This window comes from Cotesia glomerata, linkage group LG1, assembly GCF_020080835.1.
Source record: "Cotesia glomerata isolate CgM1 linkage group LG1, MPM_Cglom_v2.3, whole genome shotgun sequence".
Taxonomy (NCBI): domain Eukaryota; kingdom Metazoa; phylum Arthropoda; class Insecta; order Hymenoptera; family Braconidae; genus Cotesia; species Cotesia glomerata.
Genome location: NC_058158.1, coordinates 15748824 through 15774226, shown reverse-complemented (window position 1 = coordinate 15774226; position 25403 = coordinate 15748824). Strand labels below are relative to the sequence as shown.

At 31.6% G+C, this 25403-nt stretch overlaps 3 protein-coding genes across 4 annotated transcripts in view; all 3 read left to right on the top strand.

Annotated features, from left to right (window-relative positions):
• The window catches only part of LOC123258543 (beta-mannosidase), a 32882-nt gene extending 20900 nt beyond the window's left edge, over positions 1–11982 (top strand). The window contains exon 9 of the mRNA XM_044718659.1: positions 10027–11982. Within this exon, the coding sequence (XP_044574594.1) occupies positions 10027–11886 (1860 nt within the window). The 3' untranslated portion in view covers positions 11887–11982. The remainder of the gene's footprint in view (positions 1–10026) is intronic.
• A 4314-nt stretch (positions 11983–16296) lies between these two features.
• On the top strand, positions 16297–21086 carry LOC123267856 (transmembrane protein 245). Of its 2 annotated transcripts, none has more exons than XM_044732746.1 (7): positions 16297–17450; positions 17521–18483; positions 18558–18921; positions 19009–19193; positions 19264–19364; positions 20456–20758; positions 20846–21086. In XM_044732746.1, exons 1-7 carry the CDS (start codon positions 16935–16937, stop codon positions 20901–20903), a joined length of 2490 nt encoding a protein of 829 aa, XP_044588681.1. In that variant the 5' UTR covers positions 16297–16934; the 3' UTR covers positions 20904–21086. The 2 variants fall into 2 exon arrangements, with proteins under 2 accessions (XP_044588681.1, XP_044588678.1); XM_044732743.1 differs by having other exon boundaries at positions 16301–17450; positions 20841–21086.
• Positions 21087–22405: 1319 nt separating this feature from the next.
• LOC123258471 (mitochondrial intermembrane space import and assembly protein 40-B-like) lies at positions 22406–22882 on the top strand. Its single transcript, XM_044718539.1, has one exon. It carries the CDS (start codon positions 22406–22408, stop codon positions 22880–22882), a length of 477 nt encoding a protein of 158 aa, XP_044574474.1.
• The last annotated feature ends 2521 nt before the right edge of the window (positions 22883–25403 follow it).

Sequence of the window (25403 nt, the reverse complement as noted above, 5' to 3'; positions counted from 1 at the left end):
CTTCTGAGGAATATCATGTATGACGGGCTCCTGAGACTGAAGCTTCCAAGATGTGTCAAACTGGTAGCGTATGCGGATGTTGTTGCCGCAGTGATCGTCGCTAAACACCTCGACGAGATTCAACATCTGTTTGACATCACTTTTGAGAAGATCAACCAGTGGATGGATACAGTGAACCTACAACTGGCCAAGCAGAAGACCGAAGCAGTGCTTATTACCAGCCGAAAAGAAGTTGAAACAATTAAGCTAAAAGTCGGTGACCGAGAAATCACATCACAACCTCATATACGATATCTGGGAGTGATGCTTGATGCCCGACTCAACTTCAAGCAGCAAGTGGAACACGGCTGTACGAAAGCGTCAGTAGTGAGAGCTAGTCTCGCACGATTGATGCCGAACGTCGGAGGCTCAAAGCAGAGCAGGAGGCTACTATTGTCATCAGTAGTCACATCGGTGCTCACCTACGGAATATCCATTTGGGCTGACGCACTAGAGGTGCAAGATTCATGGAGAAAAGCTGGACCAATATATCGTATGAGTGCCCTACGAGTTGCAAGCGCCTTTCGAACAATATCAGAGGAAGCAGTGTGTGTAATTTCCGGAACTTTGCCGCTCAGAGTCCTAGCTGAGGAAAGACGGAACCTTTACCAACGAAAGAGGACAACCACACAAAGTGCCGAGGAACTCAGAGCTGAAGAACGGCAAAACAGCATCGCACGATGGCAATCGCAGTGGGACGCCGCGTCAACAGGGAGATGGACACACCGTCTCATACCGAAGATCGACGTTTGGCTAAACCGAAGTCATGGCGAGGTCAATTACTATCTGACGCAGTTGTTGTCAGGATATGGATGTTTTCGGACGTATCTTCACCGCTTCAAGCATGATGATTCACCGGAGTGCCCGTCCTGCCCAGGAATCAATGAAGACGCGGAGCACGTTTTCTTTCGAGTGCCCACGATTTTACCCACAGCGCGATGAGCTGGAGATGATCCTGAAGAAAAAATTCCAACCAGAGACAATAGTAGAAGCAATGTTGTCATCAAGAGCCTCCTGGAACGCTATCAGCACATTTGCAACAGAAGTCCTTATAGACTTGCGTTCCATCGAAAGAAGAAGACCAAATGACAACAACTAGAAGAAAGGTAAAATAACACCTTAGCTACCAGAAGAAAGAGCAGTAGCTAGATCCGCCCCTCACGAAGTAATGCCTAACGGCGGTTTCCATGAGGGATTAGGGGAAAGAGGAAAAGGGGCTTAGAGTTTAGTGAGTAGGGGCGCTAGCATCGAGTTTTAGTATGACACTGCGTCGAGTCGCCACATATCCAGGCCAAACAACTATGCCTAGAATCCGAAAAAAGGATTCCCCCCTCTTAAAAGAAAAAAAAAAAAAAAAAAAAAAACACATACAGACATAGTGATAACCTCGCGGGGATAGTCAGGGAAGCTTCCTGTGACCTTCAAACGTCGAGATCTGATAAAAACTCGATTTTTGTAAAGCGGGGTGAAAACAATAACTTCCCGATTTTTTCTGTTAAAAAATTCTATGAAAATCAAATACATCGTCTCCCCCCAAAATATCTTAGGAAATGCCCAAACACAGCCCCTGTCAAAAGCGGAACTCAAAATTCCAATTTTAAAAGGTTCTCCACGGGAGTTACATTTTGGCAGACCCTAATATATATATATATACATACATATATATATATATATATATATATGTATATATATATATATATATATCTATATATATAAGCGAAATACCACTCACTCATCACGAGATCTCCGAAACTATTCGCCCGATTGACTTGAAATTTAGCATAGTTACTCCATTCGTGATGTAGACGCTCACTAAGAACGGATTTTACGCAATTCCTAGCCAAAATGAATTTTTCGTCTACCATCACATATGCCCTCCCCTCCCCTCCCTCTCATTCTTCTCCTCCCCCCCGTGCCCTATAATCTTTCCCCTTCCCTATATCTCTCTCTTTTTTTGGGAGCGAAATATCATTTTGACCCTCTAATCTAAGAAACCATCAGTGGCACCCGTAAATTATCGAACTCAACCCCCCTACAACCACCCACGCTAATCAACCGTTGCCATGGTTACCATTGTCATGGTTATCGTTGCCATGGTTACCGTTGCTATGGTTACCGTTGCCGTGGTTACCGTTGCCATGGTTACCGTTACCATGGTTGCCGTTACCATGGTTACCGTTATCATGGTTACCGTTGCTATAATAACTGTCAAAATGATTGATTTTAAATTTTATCGATTGACTGTTGGGACAGTAGGAATTCATAATCATACGTTTCTTAAGAAAGAATAGCTAAATCATTAATAACTGAAATAACTTATATGTATTGGAATAATCATGAAGGATGAACTCGATTATATCATAACACAGATAAATTAAACATAAATATTATCAAGTTGATATTGTTAAATGATTATACTGATTTTAATGATTAAAATTAAAATGGTAAATTGTGTCTGATGCGTCTTCTCTAAAATTTTACAACGATATCGTTAAATTATTATAAAAACGGTCGATTTAAGATAATTTCTAATAAAATGAGTAATAATAAATATATTTTTAATACCACTTAATTTGTTATGAATTTATTAATAACTAGCTGATACCCGCCCGCTTCGATAGGAATACAATAAATTTTTATGGTGTAACCTAGATGAAAAATATAAACAAAATGGTTAATTTCAAAAAGATAATGAATATAAATTTTGAATTAGAGAAAAGTGATTGTTTGTGATGACCGGTGTTAGCGAGTATTAAATATATGAGAAAAGTATTTTATTATTAACATTTTTTAAAATTAAAAATTATTGACATTTTTTAAAATTAAATAATACTATGAAGCGGAAAAGAATAGGAGTTACGGATAATTATTACGTGAATCGTTCCAACATTCACGTAACAGAATAATTGGAGGAGGAAGAGATTGAGAAAGAAATAGGAAGGACCTTCTTAATAAGAGTTTACAGAATATGCGAGAAAAAATTCAGATAGCTCGGACAGGGATTCGAACCCAGAACCTTCCGGTGACATGTCGGCTACTCTACCATTTGACCTATCCGGTCTAGACTAAATGTTTAGGATAACATTATTATAATGGGAACGCATCTCACTACACAGTACGTCATGGGTGATGCGGAAATCTGTCTAATGACAGATTTACTGACTAACTGACCCATTGATTGATTGATTATTAATAATAAAATACTTTTCTCATATATTTAATACTCGCTAACACCGGTTATCATAAACAATCACTTTTCTCTAATTCAAAATTTATATTAATTATCTTTTTGAAATTAATCATTTTGTTTATATTTTTCATCTAGGTTACAACATAAAATTTTATTGTATGCCCAGCGAAGCGGGTGGGTATCAGCTAGTATATATATAAGAGATTCCCACCTATATACTCACTCATCACGATATCTCCGGAACTATAAAGCGTAGAGACTTGAAATTGGGTAGGAATATTCCTTTCGCCGAGTAGAGGTCAGCTAAGAACGGATTTTACGAAATTCCACCCACAAAGGGGGTTGCGGGGGCGTTAACAATAGAAAATTCCCATTTTTAACCTATAGCTCCTATCGACTTTAAATTTGGTAGGAATCTCCTATATGTGATGTAGAAATGATCTAAGAGCGGATTTTACGACAATCTACTCCCAATATAGATTGCGGGGGTGGACGTTAACAATGAAAATTAAAAATTTCCGACTTCTAGCTCCTATAGACTCCTAATTTTGTATGAATTTCGTGTAAGTGATGTAAAAATAATTTATGAACGAATTTTACGATATCCCACTCCACAGAGGAATGCGGGAGTGGGTCTTAACAATGAAAATTTTAAATTTTTTAGCTGTAGCTCCTAAAGGCTCAAAATTTGATAAGTATCTGCTATATGCGAAGTAGAAATGATCTAAGAGTCGATTTTATGACAATCTACTCCCAATATGGATTGCGGGGGTGGACGTTAACAATGAAAATTAAAAATTTTCGACTTTTAGCTCCTACAGACTCCTAATTTTGTATGAATTTTGTGTAAGTGATGTAAAAATAATTTATGAACGAATTGTACGATATCCCACTCCACAGAGGAGTGCGGGGGTGGGTCAACAATGAAAATTTTAAATTTCCGAGCTGTAGCTTCTATAGGCTCCAAATTTGGTAAGAATCTGTTCTATGGGATGTAGAAATGATTCAAGAGCGGATTTAATGACAGCCTACCCCCAATATGGATTGCGGGGGTGGGCGTTAACAATGAAAATTTTAAATTTCCGAGCTACAGCTCCGACAGACTCATAATTTTGTATGAATTTTCTGTAAGTAATGTAAAAATAATTTATGAACGAATTTTACGATATCCCTCCCCACAGGGGGGTGCGGGGGTGGGTTTTAACAATTAAAATTTTAAATTTTCGAGCTGTAGCTCCTACAGACTCCAATTGGGTAGGAATTTTCGCTAAGAGATGTAGAAATAATATACGAACGAATTTTAAGATACCTCACAGGAGTTCGCGGGTGTGGGTGTTAACAATTAAAATTTTTAATTTCCAAGCTATAGCTCCTATAAACTCAAAATTTAGTAGAGGTCTTCTATTATGTAGAAATAATCTAAGAGCGGATTTAACGACGAATCACCCCCAATAAGGATTGCGAGGGTGGATGTTAACAAAAAAAAATCTTAATTTCCAAAATATAGCTTCTAAAAGCTGTAAATTTGGTAAGAATCTTTTATTTGTCATGTAGAGATCATCTCAAAACGGATTTCAATAAATTCTACTTCCGACAGGGATTGCGGGGCTGGGTGTTAGAATTTCAAATTTCCATTTTCAAACTGTAACTTTTACAAACTCGAAATTAGGTCGGAATCTTTCATTTGTCATGAGGAGATCATCTCAAAACGGATTCAAAAAAATTCTACTTCCGATAGGGATTGCGGGGGTGGGTATTAAAATCTAAAATTTTTTTTTCCAAACTGTAACTGCTGCAGATTCTAAATTTGGTAAGAATCTTCGTGTACAATGTCAAGTTCAGCTGAAAATGGATTTTCTCGAATTCTAACCCCAAAAGGGATTGTAGGGGCGTTAACAATAAAAATTTCTCATTTCCAATCGATAGTTTTTATAGACTCGAAGTTTTGTTGGAATCTTTTATTTATAATGTAAAAATCATCTCGAATAGGATCTTACGAAGTTCCTCCCCCACATAGGAGTGCGGGAATGATAATTTTTAAAATATTCATATTCTTCAAATACAGTTCCTACAAATATAAAATTTGATAGAATCTCAAGAGAAACAGACAAATACCGGGATGGCCTCCAAGGTCAACGGATTTAAATATTTTTCTTACTTAATAGTGATATTTTCTTAAAACAATCGTCTCTATGGCAGCGGCAAAAAAGTCATTGTAACGTTTCCAAAATTTAACATTACATATAGCTATTCAGTCAACGGACTAAGAATTTTACATACATTTTATTTTTGCTGATCATATAATCGATGAATTGTTCTCATTACGGGATTGCGAAAATGTAACAGATTAAAAGCATTGCATTTTCTAAACACATGAGATATAGAAAAGAAATTTGAGTTATAGAAAATATGAAAAAAAATAAATAAAAATAAAACATAAAATTTAATTTATTTCCTTTTCAATTCGCCCAGCGATGCGGGCGGGAAACCGCTAGTATATATATATATATATATAGCATATATGCTATATATATATATATATATATATATATATATATACTAGAAAATCAACTTGCGCGCGTACGCGCGCGCTCTAATCTTGAACCAATAAGGAATCAGGGTCCATGTTTTCGATACTAAGCTAACTTCATTCTACCATCAATTTTAGTATATATATAGGATTAGGGTGGCGCAAAAAAACCGACTATTTTTAACTTCCCGCTAAGAAAATCGGGACGTTATTGTTTTCACCCCGTTTTGCAAAAATCGAGTTTTCATCATATCTCGACGTTTGAAGGTCACAGAAAGCTTCCTTGACTATCCCCGCGAGGTTGTCACGGTGTCTGTATGTATGTATGTGTGTGTGTGTGAGTGTGTGTGTGTGTGTAAAGTATGTGAACCGCTTATAACTTTCGAACGGCTTGACCAATTTCATCGCGGTTGGTGCCATTCGAAAGGGCTTGACCAAAATTAGGTTTTGAAACCTATTTGGACCGATTCAAATCAATAGATTTCGAGAAATCATAAAAAAACTGAAAAAAAAATTTTTTCAAATGTTTTTTTGGAATAACTTTTGAACGGCTTGATGGTTCAACTCCAAAAACTAATCAGCTCTTAACCTCAAAAAACCACGTCGATCGCCACCAGTCCGGTCAAAATCGGTTGATTCGTTCAAGAGATATCGTGAACGAAAGAAAACCGAAAAAAGTGTTTTTTCGGAATAACTCTGATATTCCTAGCGCGATCAATTCAAAATTTGAGATTTTTTATAAGGCTTGAAAAACTGCGTCGAATGCTGTTAACCGCGTGAAAATCGGTTTATTCAATCAAAAGTTATTGCGGTTTAAAAATTCAAAAAATAGTGTCTTATCAAATCTCTATCAGACTTTTGAGCTCGAAGAGCTCAAAAACGTCATTGGCGCAATTTTAAGCGCCAATTTTAAGTATGGAATTAGCGGGAAGTTACAGGGATGGCCTTCAGGGTCAACCGTTTTCCTAATTTTTTTTTTTTTTGAGTCTCGAGTGAAAAAATGTTAGTTTTTGATGTTTTAAGGGCCCTCACCAAAGGACAGCTCAAAAAAAAATTTTTAAGAGGTCACTCAAAATTTTAAAAATCGTCAAAAATCGAATTTTTTTTTTTTTTAATTTTTTTTTCTCGTTACGGTATAATTTTATAGACCAAAAAAAATAAGTTTCTGAAAGTTTTAGTTCAAAATTTAAATTTTGAAAGGTCGCTCATAATTTTTTTTTTTTTTTTCTTTAATTAGTCATATCGCCGACTTTAAGTGTTGAGTGTGGTACGTTGGGGTCTTTTTGGTTTGAAAAAATCTTAACCTACGCGGCAAGGTCAAATCTCAACTAAGCTGGTTTCTAAGACCAGTTTGGGATTCGATCCCACGCCTAGCAGTTGATTAAATAAAATTATTAAATTAAAAAAAAATTATATTTTCTATGTTGTGCTTGATTTTTAGTTCATCTCGTGATGTATTTTTATCAATTATTGTACTAAATAAAAAAAAAAAAAATGCATGGAATTTTAATTTGAATAGTAAAAGGTCGCTCGAAAAAATCTAAACTAATGCACTAATAAATTGAAAAAAATTATGAGCGACCTTTCAAAATTCAAATTTTGAACTGAAATTTTCAGAAACTTATTTTTTTTTAGTCTATAAAATTATACCGTAACGAGAAAAAAAAAAAAAAAAAAAATTCGATTTTTGACGATTTTTGAAATTTAAAAAAATTTGTAGCGACATCTTAAAAATTATTTTTTAAGCTGTACTTTGGAGAGAGCTCTTAAAACATCAAAAACTAACATATTTTCACTCGAGACAAAAAAAAAAATAGTCGGTTTTTTTGCGCCACCCTAATATATATATACTAGCTGACCCGGTGAACTTCATATCACCTACAACATATTTTATTACACCTTTCGAACAGCGATTATCAATTTTTAAACTCTAATCTACTTCGATAAAGAATAAATACTGGCTGCATGAAGTGCGGTTAGAATTTTGCCAAGTTGTTAAATGAAACCCGCTTCTCATTATCGTCTGAAAATCAAGATTCCAAAAATGAACACTGAATTTATGAAATTTTTTTTTGTCCTTATATACAGAAGATAGCCGACTAACAATTTTAGATCTGTTGATTTCCTTATCTGAACTTTCGGGTTTTTCAAAAATTTTATTCTTTCGAAAACATCCCTGAACTATAGCGAACAACACAAAAAGAAAATTGTTGAAATCGGTCCAGTCGTTTTTGAGTTTTAGCGAGACTAACGCACAGCTATTCATTTTTATATATATAGATAGATATAAACAATATGAAAATAAACACGAACAAAACAAAAGTAATGACAAACGTTCTTCTTGAGTTTCTTCTTGAGATTTGTAGTTATGTCTTACAAACTGAATATAAGTAAATAGTATAACTCTGCAGTATACTTGTACGTATCTTCCTACATATTGAACAATTTTGGTACACTTTTGCAACCTTGAGGCTCAAGCGTAACAATAGCGATTCCGATACAAAATTAAAAATTTTTGATTTTTTAGCTGAACTTTCGAGTTTTCCAAAATTTTTTTTTTTTAAATTATCCCTGACCTATAGCAAACAAAACAAAAAAAAAATTTTTTAATCGGTCCACCCGTTTTTGAGTTTTAGCGAGACTAACGCACAGCAATTTATTTTTATATTTTTTTACTACACAGTAAAAAATTTTACGTCATTGCGTCAAAAAATTTTGTGTTAAAAATTTTTGTGTTAAATATTTAACACTTTTATGTGTAAATTTAACATTAATTGTGTTAAATTAACACAGAAAAATGTTAAATTAACACAAAAAAGTGTTAAATATTTAACATAAAAATTTTTAACACAAAATTTTTTGACGCAATGACGCAAAATTTTTTACTGTGTATTTGATGATGATTGATGATAGTGATTTTTTTAGCTGAACTTTCGGGTTTTCAAAAAAAATTTTTTATTGAATCATCTCTGAACTGTAGCGAACAAAACAAAAAAACAATTTTGAAAATCGGTCCAGTCGTTTTTGAGTTTTAGCGAGACTAACGCACAACAATTTATTTATATATATATAGATAGAAGATAGAAGATAGATAGATGTGAGAAAAAATTCGGATAGTTCGGACTGGGATTTAAGAGCGGTTGATAGTTGATTTTCAAACGAGTTTTGTTCATGAATGAGATAAAATTTTGAGAAAAACGCTTCGCTCTTCGATAGATAATTAAATTATCTATCGAAGAGCGAAGCGCTTTTTTAGAAAATTTTCATTTATTTATGCATAAAATGCGTTTTAAGATTCCATAAGTTGTACTAGTATGACAGAGATACTTTCGTTTGTCCAATAGAGGACGAGAGAGAGAAAAAATGTAAACCCTTCTTAAACCCAGAACCTCCCGATGACATGTTGGCTGCACTTTAATTTTTAATTTTTCGATTTTTTAATATTTATGATTTTTTTTCAATGTTTTTTTTTTTTTTTTTTTTTTTTTTATAAAACATTGAGATTTAGCGATACTAACATATAGCAATTCATTTTTATAAATATAGATATAGATTTTATATGGCGCAATTTTCTTAATTTTTTCTTTCATAAGAACCTTCTCTTGACAATAACAAACACATCAAAAAAGAATTAGTGAAACTGGTCCAGCCGTTTACGCGTGATGGTGTGACCCAGGGAAATAGGGATTCATTTTTATATATATAGATATATATACAGGGTGTCCCAAAAGTCACGGACGCCATTGTAGCATCTGACGAAAAAAATAATTCTGAGACGAAAAGTCCTTAGCCATTTTTCAATTAACCGCATAGATAATTCATTATTAATTAAAAATAACGTCTCTTTATTTGTTAGAGAGCGAGCGCCAGTGTCCAGTAAAGTATGTGCCAAACAAAGACACAACTAACTGTATGACTAACTAGTTTCTATAGCTAACGTAGTCACACATATTTACTTACACATTCACACGTGCAAGCGTCTTCGTTGGAACGCACTTGACTTGACACTAGTCTGATTAAAAAATGGCTAAGGACTTTTCGTCTCAGAATTATTTTGTTTATCAGATGCTGCAATAGCGTCCGTTACTTCTGGGACACTCTGTATATATATAATTGGTCAGTATTAAGGTATGACAGTGTCTTCCATCGACTAATCTTGCATGCATGGCGATATTTCGAAAAGATAAAGTAGATCTTTAAATATCTAAAAAGAAATGCTCTCTCGAAAAATGAATCTCAAGATAATAATCGTTAATTTTAATTTCAGAGTCAAATACATCGTTGGTGGCCAAACGGTTATGGCTCTCAAACTCTTTATAATATAACAACCAAATTGAAAACCAAAAGTGGTGTACAAATACGTAAAAAACGTATTGGTTTTAGAACAGTTAAGTTAGTCCAGGAACCTTTAAAAAAAGGTTTGAGTTTTTATTTTCAAATTAATGAGATTCCAATTTTCGCAAAAGGTAGTAATTTTATACCGATGAGTATATATCCAAGTAAATCATCGAATCAGACATACGCAAGGTATCTTTTGGAATCAGCAAAACAAGTTAATATGAATATGCTTCGAGTTTGGGGCGGTGGTGTATATGAGTCTGATTTTTTTTATGACTTAGCTGATGAATTAGGATTGATGATTTGGCAAGACTTCATGTTTGCTTGTTCTATGTATCCAACTACACCTGAATTTTTAGCTTCAGTAAAAGAGGAAGTTAAGCAGAATGTTTGGAGACTCAAATCCCATGCATCAATCGTTATTTGGGCAGGGAATAACGAAAATGAAGCAGCTTTATACGGCAATTGGTATGGTACTGGAACGCAAAAAATTTACAAAAATGATTACATTGAACTGTACGTAAATTTAATAAAATCAGAAGTTAAAAAATTAGATTCAACCCGTCCTTTTGTCGTATCAAGCCCCAGTAATGGAGACTGGGCAGATCAGAATGGTTGGATTGGAACAGATCCATATTCTACTTTTTATGGAGACATTCACTATTATAATTATTTAGCTAATGGATGGGATATTAATATTTATCCTCGCCCACGGTTTTCGTCAGAGTATGGTTTCCAATCGTTGCCATCAATTTACAGTTTAAAAACTGTAGTCAATAATTTAAAAGATTTAACTATAGATTCGCAATTTTTGCAACATCGTCAACATTTGCCGGGTGGATGTGAATTTATGAAATCGCTGATAACAAAAAATTTAAAACTTCCCGAAACCACTGATGCACTAAATTATTTTGATAATTATATTTATTTAAGTCAAATAAATCAAGCCCAATCTGTTAAAGTACAAACAGAATCATATCGCCAAGCCAAAAGTTATACTTATGACTCGGGTGAAGGTAATACAATGGGCGCACTTTATTGGCAACTAAATGATGTTTGGCCCGCACCTTCATGGTCATCAATTGACGAAGGGGGCAGCTGGAAAATACTTCATTATTTTGCTCAGAATTTTTTTGCACCGATCATTATAAGTCCAAGATTATCACCAACTAATGATATAACAATATTTATTGTTTCCGATGAATTGAACCCGAGATATAATTGTTCGGTCGAAATCAATGTCCACAAAGTACAGAAAGAAAGATTTTCTAACATTATTACCCAAAAATTCAACAATGTTACTATTAATGCAAATATAGCTTATGAATTATCAACGGTAAACCTTGAAGAAACACTCACAAATGCCTCTTGCGGTGCTACCTTAATTGAAGCGAAAAAGAATTGTCTAATTGATATGAACTTGAAAGACCATGATGGAAACCAAATAGCACCAACTAACTATATTTATCCTTCTGCCCTCAAAAATTTCGACTTACCAGCTTGTGAAATGATAGTATCCTTCGATTCTATTGACTATAAAGTTACTCTTCAATCTCTCTGCGGAATTCAGCTATTTGTATGGTTTGATTTTTCAAGTTATAGATCTGGAAGATTTTCCGAAAATGGATTCCATGTCATGCAAGGTGTCAAAAAAATTTATTTTTATCCGAATACTGAGACATTTGACTTGTTTGGATTTATTCAACATTTGAAAGTTGTAAGTTTAGGTCAATTATACATGACTCCTCAGCCCACCAATAAAGTTTGTATCAACTGTCTCAATCTCTAAATGGTTATATTTTTATGTTAAATTAAAATTAAAATCTAAAAAAAAAAAAAATAATAAGTTTATTAAAACTTACGACAGAAAATAGATTTCATAATGTGTATAAATTTCAAATGTAATCAATATTATTAAAATTATCAAAATAGCATTAAAAAAGTATATCCAATTAGTCATAATTAATAAATTCACCTTATAATTTCAGATATTATTGTAAATAATTAATATTGAACATGAAAAAATGTACAAAAATTCACTAGCATTAGTTATTTTCAGTACATACTTATGTGTAGGATATGTAAACATAAAGTATATCATCTGACAGGTTTGAAGTGATATCAAGAGTTCGGTATGAGTGCATTTTCAACAGAACTGGAAAAGTAATTTCCTACGATAACGACTCAATTAAAAAAATTAGGAAAACGGTTGACCCTAAAAGCCATCCCTGCAACTTCCCGTTAATTCCATATTTAAGCGCTCAAAATTGCACTTATTACGTTTTTGAGCTCTTCGAGTTTAACCCTGAATAAAAAAAAGTATTGAGACAAAGAAAAAAGTATTGAAAAGTATTGGATTGACTAGAAAACCAATACTTTTTTCTTTGTCTCAATACTTTTTTTTTATCAGGGAAGGGCCAGTTTTTCAATCCAGGATGAAATTTTATCCAATGATTAAATATATATATATATATATATATATATATATATATATATATATATATATATATATATATATATATATATATATATATATATTTCATACATATAACTGTTACGTCCCGGTTTCCTCACAGGTTTGTAGGTAGCCGGTAGAACAACTAGAGCTGGAGATAAAGATGTTACGACCTCCAGAGTCGTAAGTAGAGGTTCTCGAATTAACTCCGAAATAACTAACTTCGGTGAATTTAATTAACAAATAGCTTTATTTAACTATTTAAAATACACGTTTAATTAATATGATTTGACAACTGCCGTGAAGTACGTAATGGTATTTCGTAACCGGAATTAATAGTCTCACGACAAGTATAAATTATGAAGAGTCTTAAGTGCGTAACTTTAAGATTAAGAAGAGCCCCGAACTACCCGTGCACCCTGCTTATATGTCCTCGTCCAAGGGCCGCGCCCTGGGAAGAGTAGGGTTGCGTATCGGGCCCCGAACGTCCTGTTCTCCTGAGTTGATGTGCGTGGCGTTTCCGAGGCCCACTCGGATGACGCACGCTGACTCAACTCCAGAGTCCAGGACACGCGAGCGTTCGTTATCGTTTGTTTATTTAGAACATTCCTCGAATGTTCTCGAATACCTTGTGTACTCAACGCTAGTTGTCTTACAATGAATCATTCTAGTTTTTCCATTAACATTCTTCGAGAGAAAATGTTAATGTGAACTTAAAAATATTCTGTTTACTCAGGTGTTGGCTGAGTTTCACTTTTCTTATCATTTTCTATTTCTAATATTTTAGTATTTAATATTTAACATTTGGAATTCTTTACTTATCATTTTACATTATTATTTATAAAATAAGAATATTTATGAAATTATAGTATAATTATTAGAGTTTTGAATTAGCGCGCGTATTTACTATAGAGACATCTGCGAATGCAGGTGGGGACGTAACATAAATATACTGGCAAAACTGTCAATGATAATTTTATCCTGGATAAAATTTTACCTTTGATTGAAAAACTGACCCTAAAAATACAATCTATGTGTCATTTTGAGCTCTCCTAACTCAAAGAGATAGCTTTTCTATGCTTTTGAGCTTTTCGAGCTCAAAAGTCTGACATGAGTTTCATAGAACACTATTTTTTGTTCAAAAATATAATTTTCGTGTCATTTTGAGCTCTCCGAAAGAGGTTTAAGAAAACACTCATGAAGAATCTTCAAGTTTAAATTGATCAAACTAAGAATTTCGGAGTCATTCCGAAAAAACACGACTTTTTTCGGTTTTCTTTCGACAACGATAACTCACCAACGAAACAACCGATTTTTACCGGACTGGTGGTGATCGAGGTGATTTTTAAAAGTTAAGAGCTGAATAGTTTTTGGAATTGATCGGTAGAGCCGATTAAAAGTTATTCTAAAAAAACCACATTTGAAAAAAAAAATTTTTTTAGTTTTTTTGGGATTTCTCGAAATCTACTGGTCCAAACTGGTTCAAAATCATAAGAAATCTAAGTTTGATGAAACTCTTTAAAACGTTACTAGCTTGGTTCCAATCCGTCACGCTGTTCAAAAATTATAAGCAGTTTACATATGGCCACACACACACACACACACACGTGCGCGCGCGCGCGCGCGCATACAGATATACGGACATCACCGCGGAAACATTTGAGGAAGTTTCCTAGGACCTCAAACTGTCAGCATCCGTTGGAAACTTGATTTTCGAAAAACGGGGTAAAAGCAATAACTTCCCAACTTTTGAAAATTTTTAATTTTCTTAGCGGGAAGTTGAAAAAATCTCAGAAATCGAACAAACACATGAATAAATTCCGTAAAAAATCTTGTCAATCAATAAACCCATAGAGATCCTATAAATGTCCATGATTTATGAAATTTTTTCTTCAGGAAATATTTTTTGCGTAACAAGTTAATAAAAATTTCGATTCAGCTTATGATATTCGGCGCAGTTCTTTATAGACGAGGAAATTCTAAAAATCGATCAGCTTAGTAACTAAATTTATTTCAAAGGAACACTTTTTTGAAAGTTTTCCAACCCGAAATCGTTTTGACAAGTCAATTAATTTTGATCTCAGTAATGATCTAGATTTCATTTATAGTTTAAAAATTATACAAAAAGAAAAAATATTTTCGTGAATTTTATTTCTAAGATTTCTCTAAGCTTATTCGACCGATTTAGTTTGAATTTTCAGAAAATCTAATCTCAGTGAAACTCTTTTAAATACTGCAAACCACATTTTGATCAATCTAAACGTTCACAAATTATAATAAGACATGTATAATCATTGTATACATATACTCCGTCAATGAATTGATCAATTGACGTTTTTGCGCTTCAAAAAATTTTTTCATATAAAAAACTAATTGACAGTCATTACTATGTATACTTTTAAATAATAAATTGTAGTTTTCCAAATCCGACATATAGAAAAATTTATTTGAATTAAGTAAATATATTTGAACTTAATCTTCTTAATTTGAGTGGAAAATTTTTTCATGGATTTTCCATGCGTTCAGGATGACTTTGAGATCATGTCAAAAAAATAAAAAAAAGTTGAAATTAATTTATTGTTCAATATTTCCACGTGATGAATTCAAGTTTTAATCCTCAAAATTACAATACTATGTTTCTGCATAACTTTACCTTATTTAGAAGTTGCAAAAAACGAAAAAAAATTTTTTTTTGAAATTCAAAAATTGATATTTTTGAAAAAAAAAACACACTTCTAAAAATTTCAGAATTTTTTAGATGATTACTATGTATCATACAAAAAAAATTGAGCTAAAATTTTAACTTCGATCGTCATTTTTAACAATTTTCAAAAATTCAAAATTTGACAAATTTGGCATTTTTGAAAATTTTTTTCCAAAATAAATAAATATATATATATATATATATATATATATATATATATATATATATATATATATATATATATATATATATATATATATATATATATATATATATTATATATATATATATATATATTAGGGTGTGCCAAAATGTAACTTCCGTGGAGAACCTTTTAAAATTGGAATTTTGAGTTCCGCTTTTAACAGGGGCTGCGTTTGGGCATTTCCTGAGATATTTTGGTGTGAGACGATGTATTTGATTTTCATAGAATTTTTTAACAGGAGATTTAATTGGGTACTTCCGGCCAAATTTTGAATCTTCACCGGAAATGCCCAAACTAAGATTCAGATTCAGTGAATTGAATTTCATAAAAATCATGCGTGATTTGAGTCCACAAAATTTTATTCATCGCTGTGACTGCAGTTTTTCGCAATTTTTTGCCTTATTTTGGGTTTTTTGGATTTTACTCAAAATTTTGAGGGTGTACGGGCAAAACTGACTTCAGACTTGGATTCAGCGCGTCAAAATACATAAAGATAGGTAGGTCCGGTCAAAAGTACTGACAACTTTTTTTTTTGTGTGCCGGTGGAATTATTAATGATTAGATTATGATTCGTAATAATGTAAAATTATTTCTTTCTACGCCAAATTTGGTTGTAATTATAATTTTTTCGAATTTTCGCGCTTATTTTCAACATCGATGTCTACAATCGATGTTTCGATGTTTTTGTCAAAACATCGATGGTTTGATGGTGAAAAATTTCGAAAATCGATAGTCCGATGTCGATTTTTTTTGCTAATATCGCCCATCCCTAACATCCCTAGGAAACAACACAGCAGTGTATAACATTATAATTTGTCATTTATATGGATCCATATTACATCGATGTAAAACAAATAGCTTTGAAATTTTGAAAATTGAATCAGTTCAGTTGGATGGATTTCAGCATTCTACGATTCCAGTTGGTTATTTTCTCATGCGAAGGAACTTCTGTGCACTAGATGGAGGCATATCACCTATAACTATTTAACAAAACTTTAACGTCAACTAAGTTCGTAATAACAGTCTATTTTTATAGATGAACATGCATGTATTTACCGAAAAAAATTTGTATTTATATAAATAGATGTTTTCTAAGCAATAAAATATTAACCCTTCGTCACGTACATCGGCTGCATCAAGTACAGCGGCCGAATGGAAAAATGCCCAGAGCCTAAAGAATACTAATACTACTACCTTCGTCACTCGCGTCATGAGCAGATCGCCGCCTAACAACTACTCAACCTATAGAGACTCACTATAGTGCGAGCGAGAAACTAAAAAAGACGCGAGTGACGAAGGGTTAAATAAAAAACAATTATGTCCAGTGACACACGTTTATCTATTATATTTATTAATGATAAAGTTAAAAAGATATTTCAATATAACTAAATTTTATTTGTAATACTTAATCCAAAAGTTTATGTTTTGATAAATAAAATAAAAACAAAAATTGGATTAAAAAAATTCAGTAATATGGAAGTGCCTCGAACTCCTATAGATAATTTATTGAATGTATTATCCAACTTTAGTGTTGGTCACGAAAAAGCTTTGAAGCAGAGTATTTACAATGCAGTAGCGTTGTTCCTTCTATGCTTAGTTTGCTTTGCTGGGTATGGACTTTACATGATTTTTCAACCATTTGTAAAACCATTAATATGGGCTTTACTTTGTGGTTCGGTTCTTTTTCCATTCAAATTATACATTACAAGTTCTGTAAAGTCTTGGTTTGCTGAAACAGAAAATTTTTATGAGATATTACTCATAAATTTCACAATGGTTCCTATAAAAATTATGGATACCATTTCTGAATGTATTGGTTCTTTCCTCTATGGACATATTAAATATGTAAAACTTATCATAATTTCATCTAGTTTTGCTATTATAATATATTGGTACACTCCCAACGTTATGACATGTCTTATATGGCGCTTTGTTGAATTGAGTAATTCACTTTTATATTTAGTTGTCACCCACTGTAATATCTATCTGGTATAATTTATAATTATTACTAATTACAACAATATTAAAATAGATTATTAATTAAATTAATTTTTTGCAGATCAGTACGAGTATTATAAGTTATCTAATAATATTGTTTTTCCACTGGAGTCAAAATAATGCTACTTCATTTAATCATGCATCTCTTGTGATTTGGCTTATATTTAGCTTTTACGTATCGAATATATTAGGAACTTATCAAAGCATAATATTTTGTATTTTACAAATTTTATTTATTATTGGTTTTATCTATGAGGTTGTACTTATTGTAGATAATAAGGAAGTTCAAGGTACATCTTTGGCTTTCACTGAAGCTCTACAGTTGGCTTTAACTGGTAAAGAAATTTATAAATCTTCTATACAAACTAATGAAAAACACGATCAAGATAAAACTTTCATCGATGATACGTCAACTCCTATCGTGGCTGAAGATATAAAAGTATCACCTTCTGTACATAGTAAAAAAAAGCATTCATTACAATTTTTGAAAAGTTCAATGTCATTAGATACGGATCGCAAAGAGGATATTTTGTTGAAATTTAGATCAGATGATAAATCTAATTTTTCAACCGGCCAAAAACCTATTCATGAACGTTATTTTTTGCGGAAATTTAGCAAACATATAATAAAACATGAAAATCATAAAGCCGATACAAATAAATATATGTATGGAGCATTTTATTTGTGTGTAGGAATGGTAATGTGGAAGCATAAATGGATATTAACTATACTGACAGTTCCAATAGCTTGGTATGTTGGCAAAAAAATAGGAAAGTATTTTGAATTTTGGGGCTTTACTCATCGTCATATAAATAAGATGATTCAATCTTCTAAAATGTGGTATTATGAAAGGCAAAGTGCTTTGATTCCAGCCCATGTGAGAGGTTTATATAAAATTTATATGATAATTGATAAAAAAATGAAGGAGATATTGAAACGATCTGTAGATGCAGTTGCAACAATTGCTGTGATTTTTTTTCTGTTGATATTTTCTGTTTGTGCTTCTATATTTATAATCATACAAGTAAGATAAATTTTTATACATTTTATAATATGTGTTTCAATTAATTGCAATTGAATTTAATTTTTGCCAATAAGATTTATGCGGAGGGCATACATTTGATTCAAGTAACAGGAGAAATAATTAATTCGACGTTAGTTCATAATCCTGATATTGACTGGGTACCAGAACAGTGGGAAGACTCTGTTAACAGTGTTTTAGATAATGCTTATACATACGGTAGAAGTGCTATTGCCCATGCCGTTAAAAATGTTGCCAAAGATGTAGAACCAGTTAAAGCTGAAATAATGGAGAGAAAAGTTTTAGAATTATGGGATCGCCTTTATCAAGCTTGGATGATGTCACACGATAATTCAGATACAATTGGCCCATCAGTAGATATTGATGCTGCTTTTTCAGTGTGGGAAAGTTTGAAAGAAAGTTTCGTAAAATCACCAAGCCGTAAGTTCATTTAATGTCAAAGTTTTATTAAATAATTAATCAGTATCATATAATTCCTAACTCAACCTTCTTTTTTTTTTTTTGTAGAAATGTTTAATATTAGTAGTATCCAAAATTTTGCTAAAGATAATGTTGGTATTTTAATGTCTGTTCTTGATTCTGTGTGGAGCATTATTAGAGGAAATTTATCAATAGTTTTAAGTATTTTAACAGAACTACTTTCCGTTGTTTTCATCAGTGGATCTGCTGTTTTAAGTTTTAGTTTAAGCACTGTAAATATAATTCTATTCAATAGCATAAGCCTGCTTGAAATTAAAGTTAAATTAATAATTGTTTTTATAGGTTGTATTTTTTACCACATTATTCTATCTGCTTAGTTCAAGTGGATACACTTATAAACCTATTGAGTTCATTGCAGTTTTTAGTCCCATTAGCTTCTATCGGTGAGTATTTTAATATATCCTCTTCTATTTTCATATAATAATATGTTGGTAGTAGTTAGTTTTCTTTGTCACCAGTTGAAAGCATAAAAATGCTAGATTATTTACGACAATTTTTCAGCAACATTCACTGCTATGATAAGAAATTTTCTCATTTTTCGCGCTAATGTTTTATGGAATACTGTAAATTATCGAAGATACACGAACAACTCCAAAAAATTCCGAACTCGTGGTCTTTTGCATTTATGCCTTAATTTCCGCAATAATCCAAGTGCTGATATTTTTTGAGAAGCATTAAGAAAATATTTGATAATTTATTTTGAAAGTAAAATTTTAACTCGTTATAACTCACGTTATGAGCAAAATGCTCATTTTACTCACGGTTATCTTGAAATGTTAAAAGCTTGTAAAAAATATTTACTCATGAGCGTGAGAATAATGCTGACAAAGAAAATGCTAAAAGATTATTTATGAAGCTCGATAGATCCAAAATTCAACACATGTAATTGTTTTTTTTTTGTATAAAAATGAACTAAGAATAATTGTTGCAGAAATCAGCTTTATCTACATTGTAGAGATATTGTAGATTTATGGAATTATATATACCTCTGCGTGAATCTTGATAACAAAATTATAAAAGATCGAACATTATCTGTACTTTAAAACCTGTAAAAGTATTTCATGATATTCTATACATAATTAAAGAATAAATGATAGTAAACTAATATTAAGCTATAATTTTAGATCGTTAGATGAACGGTGGTATTATTGTTTTTCCGTGGATCTTAATATATAATTTTAATTTGATACAATTTTTTGAATGATGTAACTGTAATAGTTCTCAGAGCGGGTATCATTTTGAAAATAATTCTCAATAATACGTTCAATAAAAATATTTTTATTTAAAAGATGTTCTTAAAATTCCATTTTTATTTCTCTTACATAGCTTTAAAAACTAGATCTTTATAGGTTTTTGAAAAAAAAAAAAAACTTTCAAAAACGAGCCCCATGGAAATCTATTATCTTTTACAAATAATTAGTAATTATACTATTTATAGCATGTGATGATATAATCAATTTTTGAAATTTTACAGGTTTGCAGTAGCACTTCAAGAAGCTGTCATTGAAGTTTTCGCTGCAACTTTTAAGCTAGCATCATTTTTTGGCTTGTGGACATGGTTTATTCATAACTTATTTTATGTAAAAATCATCTATTTACCGTCAGCCTTTGCTGCTATGTTAGCAGCAGTACCATTTCTGGATGCATATTTAGCTTGTATTCCTGCCACAATTGAACTCTGGTTTACTCGAAAACCAATAGTTTCTATTCTATTTTTTATGTTTCATTTTTTGCCTTATAATATAGTGATTACTGATTTTTATAAGGAAATTAAGGGGTGAGAAAATTTATTAAGCAAATCTTGATTTTGAATTGACTATATTAAATTTATTATTTGATTATTTTTTTTTGTTGAACAGTGCAGGACATCCGTATTTAACAGGTTTATCAATAGCTGGAGGAATTTTTTGTTTAGGGGTTGAAGGAGCTATTTTTGGTCCTCTTCTTCTTTGTTGCATTATGGTAGCTATAAATTTAAGTCGCCGATACGTCCATTCTATTTCTGAAGAAACGTTAGATTCATTACAGCATCAAATTAATCGAACTACTGAGCGATGTACACCTTAAAAATAAAATAAATCAAAAACGGTGATTTAATAAACTAATATATTTTTTGAAAAGTATTTTATTCATATAAGAAGAGACACAAAATATAATCGATAAAATTTATAATTTTTTGTTGCGTTTTCTTTGAATAGAAGTTTCAAACCGTAAAGTAACATTATTTTTCGGTCTTATAGGGATAAGTTCATCAATAATTCTTCAGCTTTTAGAGAATATGTGGCATTATTTAATACTTTAGTCAAAAAAGTGTGATTAGATAGTCAAAACAGGAGGACTTGTTTTGCCAAAAGATTAATACTTTAACATCCTAAAATAAATTTTCTCAATTCTTTCTTAATACAAAAAATTACATAGAAAATAATTTTTAAAATCTAGCAAATGATGTTTTATTCTCAAAATACTTTAAAAAATCATAAATAGTTCGAATTTAAATACAACTCAAATATCGAGTATACTTAACTTAAATTATCTATCAAATTACCGCTCAATTCATCAGCAGTGACATCTGAAATAATGTCGGATATAATTTTGAGACAGCAATCAACGAAATATTTTTCCCACCAGCTGGCGTGATAGTTTATTCGTATGTACCATTTTTATTTTTTTGTGCTGTATTGATATAAACGTGGTTATAAATCCGATATATATACGTATAGAAGCATAACCTATGAAATATAGATATTTAAATTTAAATGCGTGCTTGGTGTGAGGCTTTTCGTGTTTCTGAATAAGAAATTGTTAGAGGCCGGTTTAGGATTTAATTCATGATAAGAGAAAAAATTAGTAGTGAAAAAACATTTTTTTTTTAATTCATTATAACAACTAGTTTTTGAAACCTTCAGATTAGAGTTGAAATTTTACAGATACGGTGTTAGAATTAATCATCGTCGGGTTGTTTGGTAAGTATTTATTTATCAAGATATTTTATTATTTTATTAAACGTTACAAAAATATATGATATATTTAAATTTTCACTATAAAATATATTCTGGTGAGTAAAAAAAAAATTTAAGCTCAATCATAGTTGTTTTTTTGCAAAATTTCTAACAATTTTTTGCATAAATCTTTTTCAAATTTTGTTTTTTTCTATAGTATTGACCAGTTTTTTGTTCCAAATTTTAAATTAAAATAGTTCGTTTTGACATTTAGGAGCCTTTGAAGTTTAATAACATTTCGTTAATTATACAATTTAAATTTCAGCATTTTCATTACTTTTCGGATTGAAATTTATTTGAAAAAAATTATTCATAAGGTAAATATCACAATTCACTTAGTAAGTAACTTATTTGAATATTGATGTGATTTTTCATTAATTAGTAAACATAAACAGTAACACGTGAAAGGATAAGTTAATTTTACAATGTCAATCATTAAAACGAAAGGAAAAGATACCATCATTTTTGCTACCAAAGAAGATCATTCATCCCCGAGTAAAATAAATCTCCCTGAACCGGAACCACGACCAGGTTTACTTTTACCAAATGGAGAAATCAATTGGAATTGCCCTTGTTTAGGAGGCATGGCCACTGGACCTTGTGGATTAGAATTTAGAGATGCTTTTTCTTGTTTTCATTATTCTACCGCTGAGCCAAAAGGTTCAGATTGTTATGATGCATTTAAAATGATGCAGACATGTATGTCAGAATATCCCGCGCTTTACGGCAATAAAGACAATCCAGCAGATGACATAGACATGGAAGAACAACGAGAAATAAGTTCAAGTAAAAATGAAAATAGTTTGAAACGTGAACTTTCTTTAAATCATGAAATAGATAAACCTAGGACGTTTGCAAAAAGTACAGAAATGGAGCAAACAACAATTGTTGGAAATAATTAAAAGAAAATGTATTTTTTCATGATAGTTTGAATTATTGTTGTATAAGAATTGTATTTCTAATTCTGAAAACAAAATTTTTCGTAATATAAGATTTGAATAATTTTTTTATATATTCGTAGTCGTTTCTTATTAATATTTGTTTATAATTAAGGAAATTATTGTATAGTTGGTTGTTATCAAACCAAAAGCAAATAAATGGATGATTATTTATTAATTGAAGAAATATTTAATTTATCTGATTGTGAAATAAACTTTAAATCTGTATTAATAAATGAAGAGACTTTTTTTGTGTTTAGCTGAAAAAATTAGAATTCTAATACACATAAAACTTATATCGAAAAGTGCAACGTGTTATGGAGGTTTTTATATATATTGCATATGGTTAATTGCTTATTATTGTAACCTATATTTTTTGGTTTAGAAAATAGTAAGTTTCAATGATTTATTCATTATTTATTTGATGACATTTATTTTTTGATGAATTCCAGATGTACAGCGTAAAGTAACAAATTCTATTGCATGATGAACTTAAGTCTAGATTTTATAAATGGAGGTATATTATGTTATATAAAGTTTAGAGTTTTATATTCTTTGAGAACAACATTAATCCGCAAATTACTATCCAACTCTTAACTTTAACAATATTCATATAATAGTTTAAATGTAAATTTAGTATTTTATTGTTGTTGGCCCCTATATCTACCCTTACACTGCCTTCTGCTCATGTTATGTACGGCGATATTGATTTCAGAGCATAATTTACGGGCCTATGTCCAAGTGATCAAGAGGTTGGGTGTATCGGGCTCGCTTATTCAAATGGAGTTCTATCAGCTACTATTCTCGCCATTCGATGTTAAACAATTTCCATCGTCAAAATGTTATCAACGATTCACTCCACTATAAGAAGAATCACGAAATCATTTATATCCATGCTTGACTCAAAAATTAATTCTCATAAGATAAAATTGAGTCGTAAGTAAGTATGTGGGGCATTCCACGCCAAATTGGACAGCATGAAAAATTTTTATTTTGGATTTTCTCAATTTTTTGACATTTTTAAGTATCTATCAAAAAATCCTTCCCGGCAAATTTTGATATTTCTACGATGACCCGTTAAAAGATATATTGTATTTAAAAAAAATCGTTCTTTTCCGATTTTTTGCTCATTTCTTTTTTAATAATGGTCCAAATAAATTGGTATGTTTTTTTTTTTCTCAAAATCGTCATTTTTTATGTACTTTATAGAAAAAAATTAGGAAAACGGTTGACCCTAAAGGCCATCCCTGCAACTTCCCGCTAACTCCATACCTAAACGCTTAAAATTTTACTTATTTTGTGTTTGAGCTCTTCGAGCTTAAAAGTACAATTTCTGTGTTATTTTGAGTTCTCCGAGCTCAAAGAGATAGCTTCGTTATGCTTTTGAGCTCTTCGAGCTCAAAAGTCTGATAGAAGTTCCCGGGAAAAAAAGTTTAGATCTACCCTGATCAAAATTGATCTGAGCAGATCAGATTTCATCTAAATTTAGATCTAAGTAGATATGGACAGATCTAATTTGACCTGCTTAGATCAAACCAGATCAAGTTTGATCAAAATGAAATTGAAAAGTAGATATGAATAGATCTGTTCTGATTAAACTAGATCTACTCTGATGAAATTAGATCAATCCAGATCAAGTTTGATCAAAATGAAATTAAAAAGTAGATATGAATAGATCTGTTCTGATCAAACAAGATCCGGTCAGATCAAATTAGACCAATCCAGATTAAGTTTGATCAAAATTAAATTAAAAATTAGATATCAATAGATCTGACTTGATCTATGCAGATATAATTTAATCTGATTATTACGCGGGAAAAAAAGTTTAGATATGATCAGATCAAGTTAGATCAAATCAGATCAAGCTTGATGAATATATGTATAAAACACTATTTTTTGAATTTTCAAACCGCAATAACTTTTGAATGAATGACCCGATTTTTACGTGGTTGGTGGCGTTCGACGCAGTTTTTTAAACCTCATAACGGATTTTTAAGTTTGAATCGATAGAACGAGAAATTCCGAAGTAATTCCAAAAAAACACTTTTTGAAATTTTTTGTTTTCGATAACTCTCGAACGAATCAACCGATTTTGACGGGACTGGTGGCAATCGACGTGGTTTTTCAAACTTAAAAACGGAATAGTTTTTGGAATTGATCGGTGCAACCGTTTAGAAGTTATTCCAAAAAAACGATTTTTTGAAAATTTTATTTTTGAGATTTCTCAAAATCTAGCGAACCGAATTGATTCAAATTTTTACGAAATTTAATGGCAATGATACTCTTTGGATCGCCACCTATTTCGATCCGATCGGTCGAGCCGTTTAAAAGTTATAAAAAGTTTACACACACACACACACAGCCACCATCGCGGGAATAGTCAGGGAAGCTTCCTGTGACCTTAAAACGTCGAGATCTGATGAAAACTCAATTTTCGCAAAACGGGGTGAAACCAATAACTTCCCGAATTTTGAAAATCTTCGAT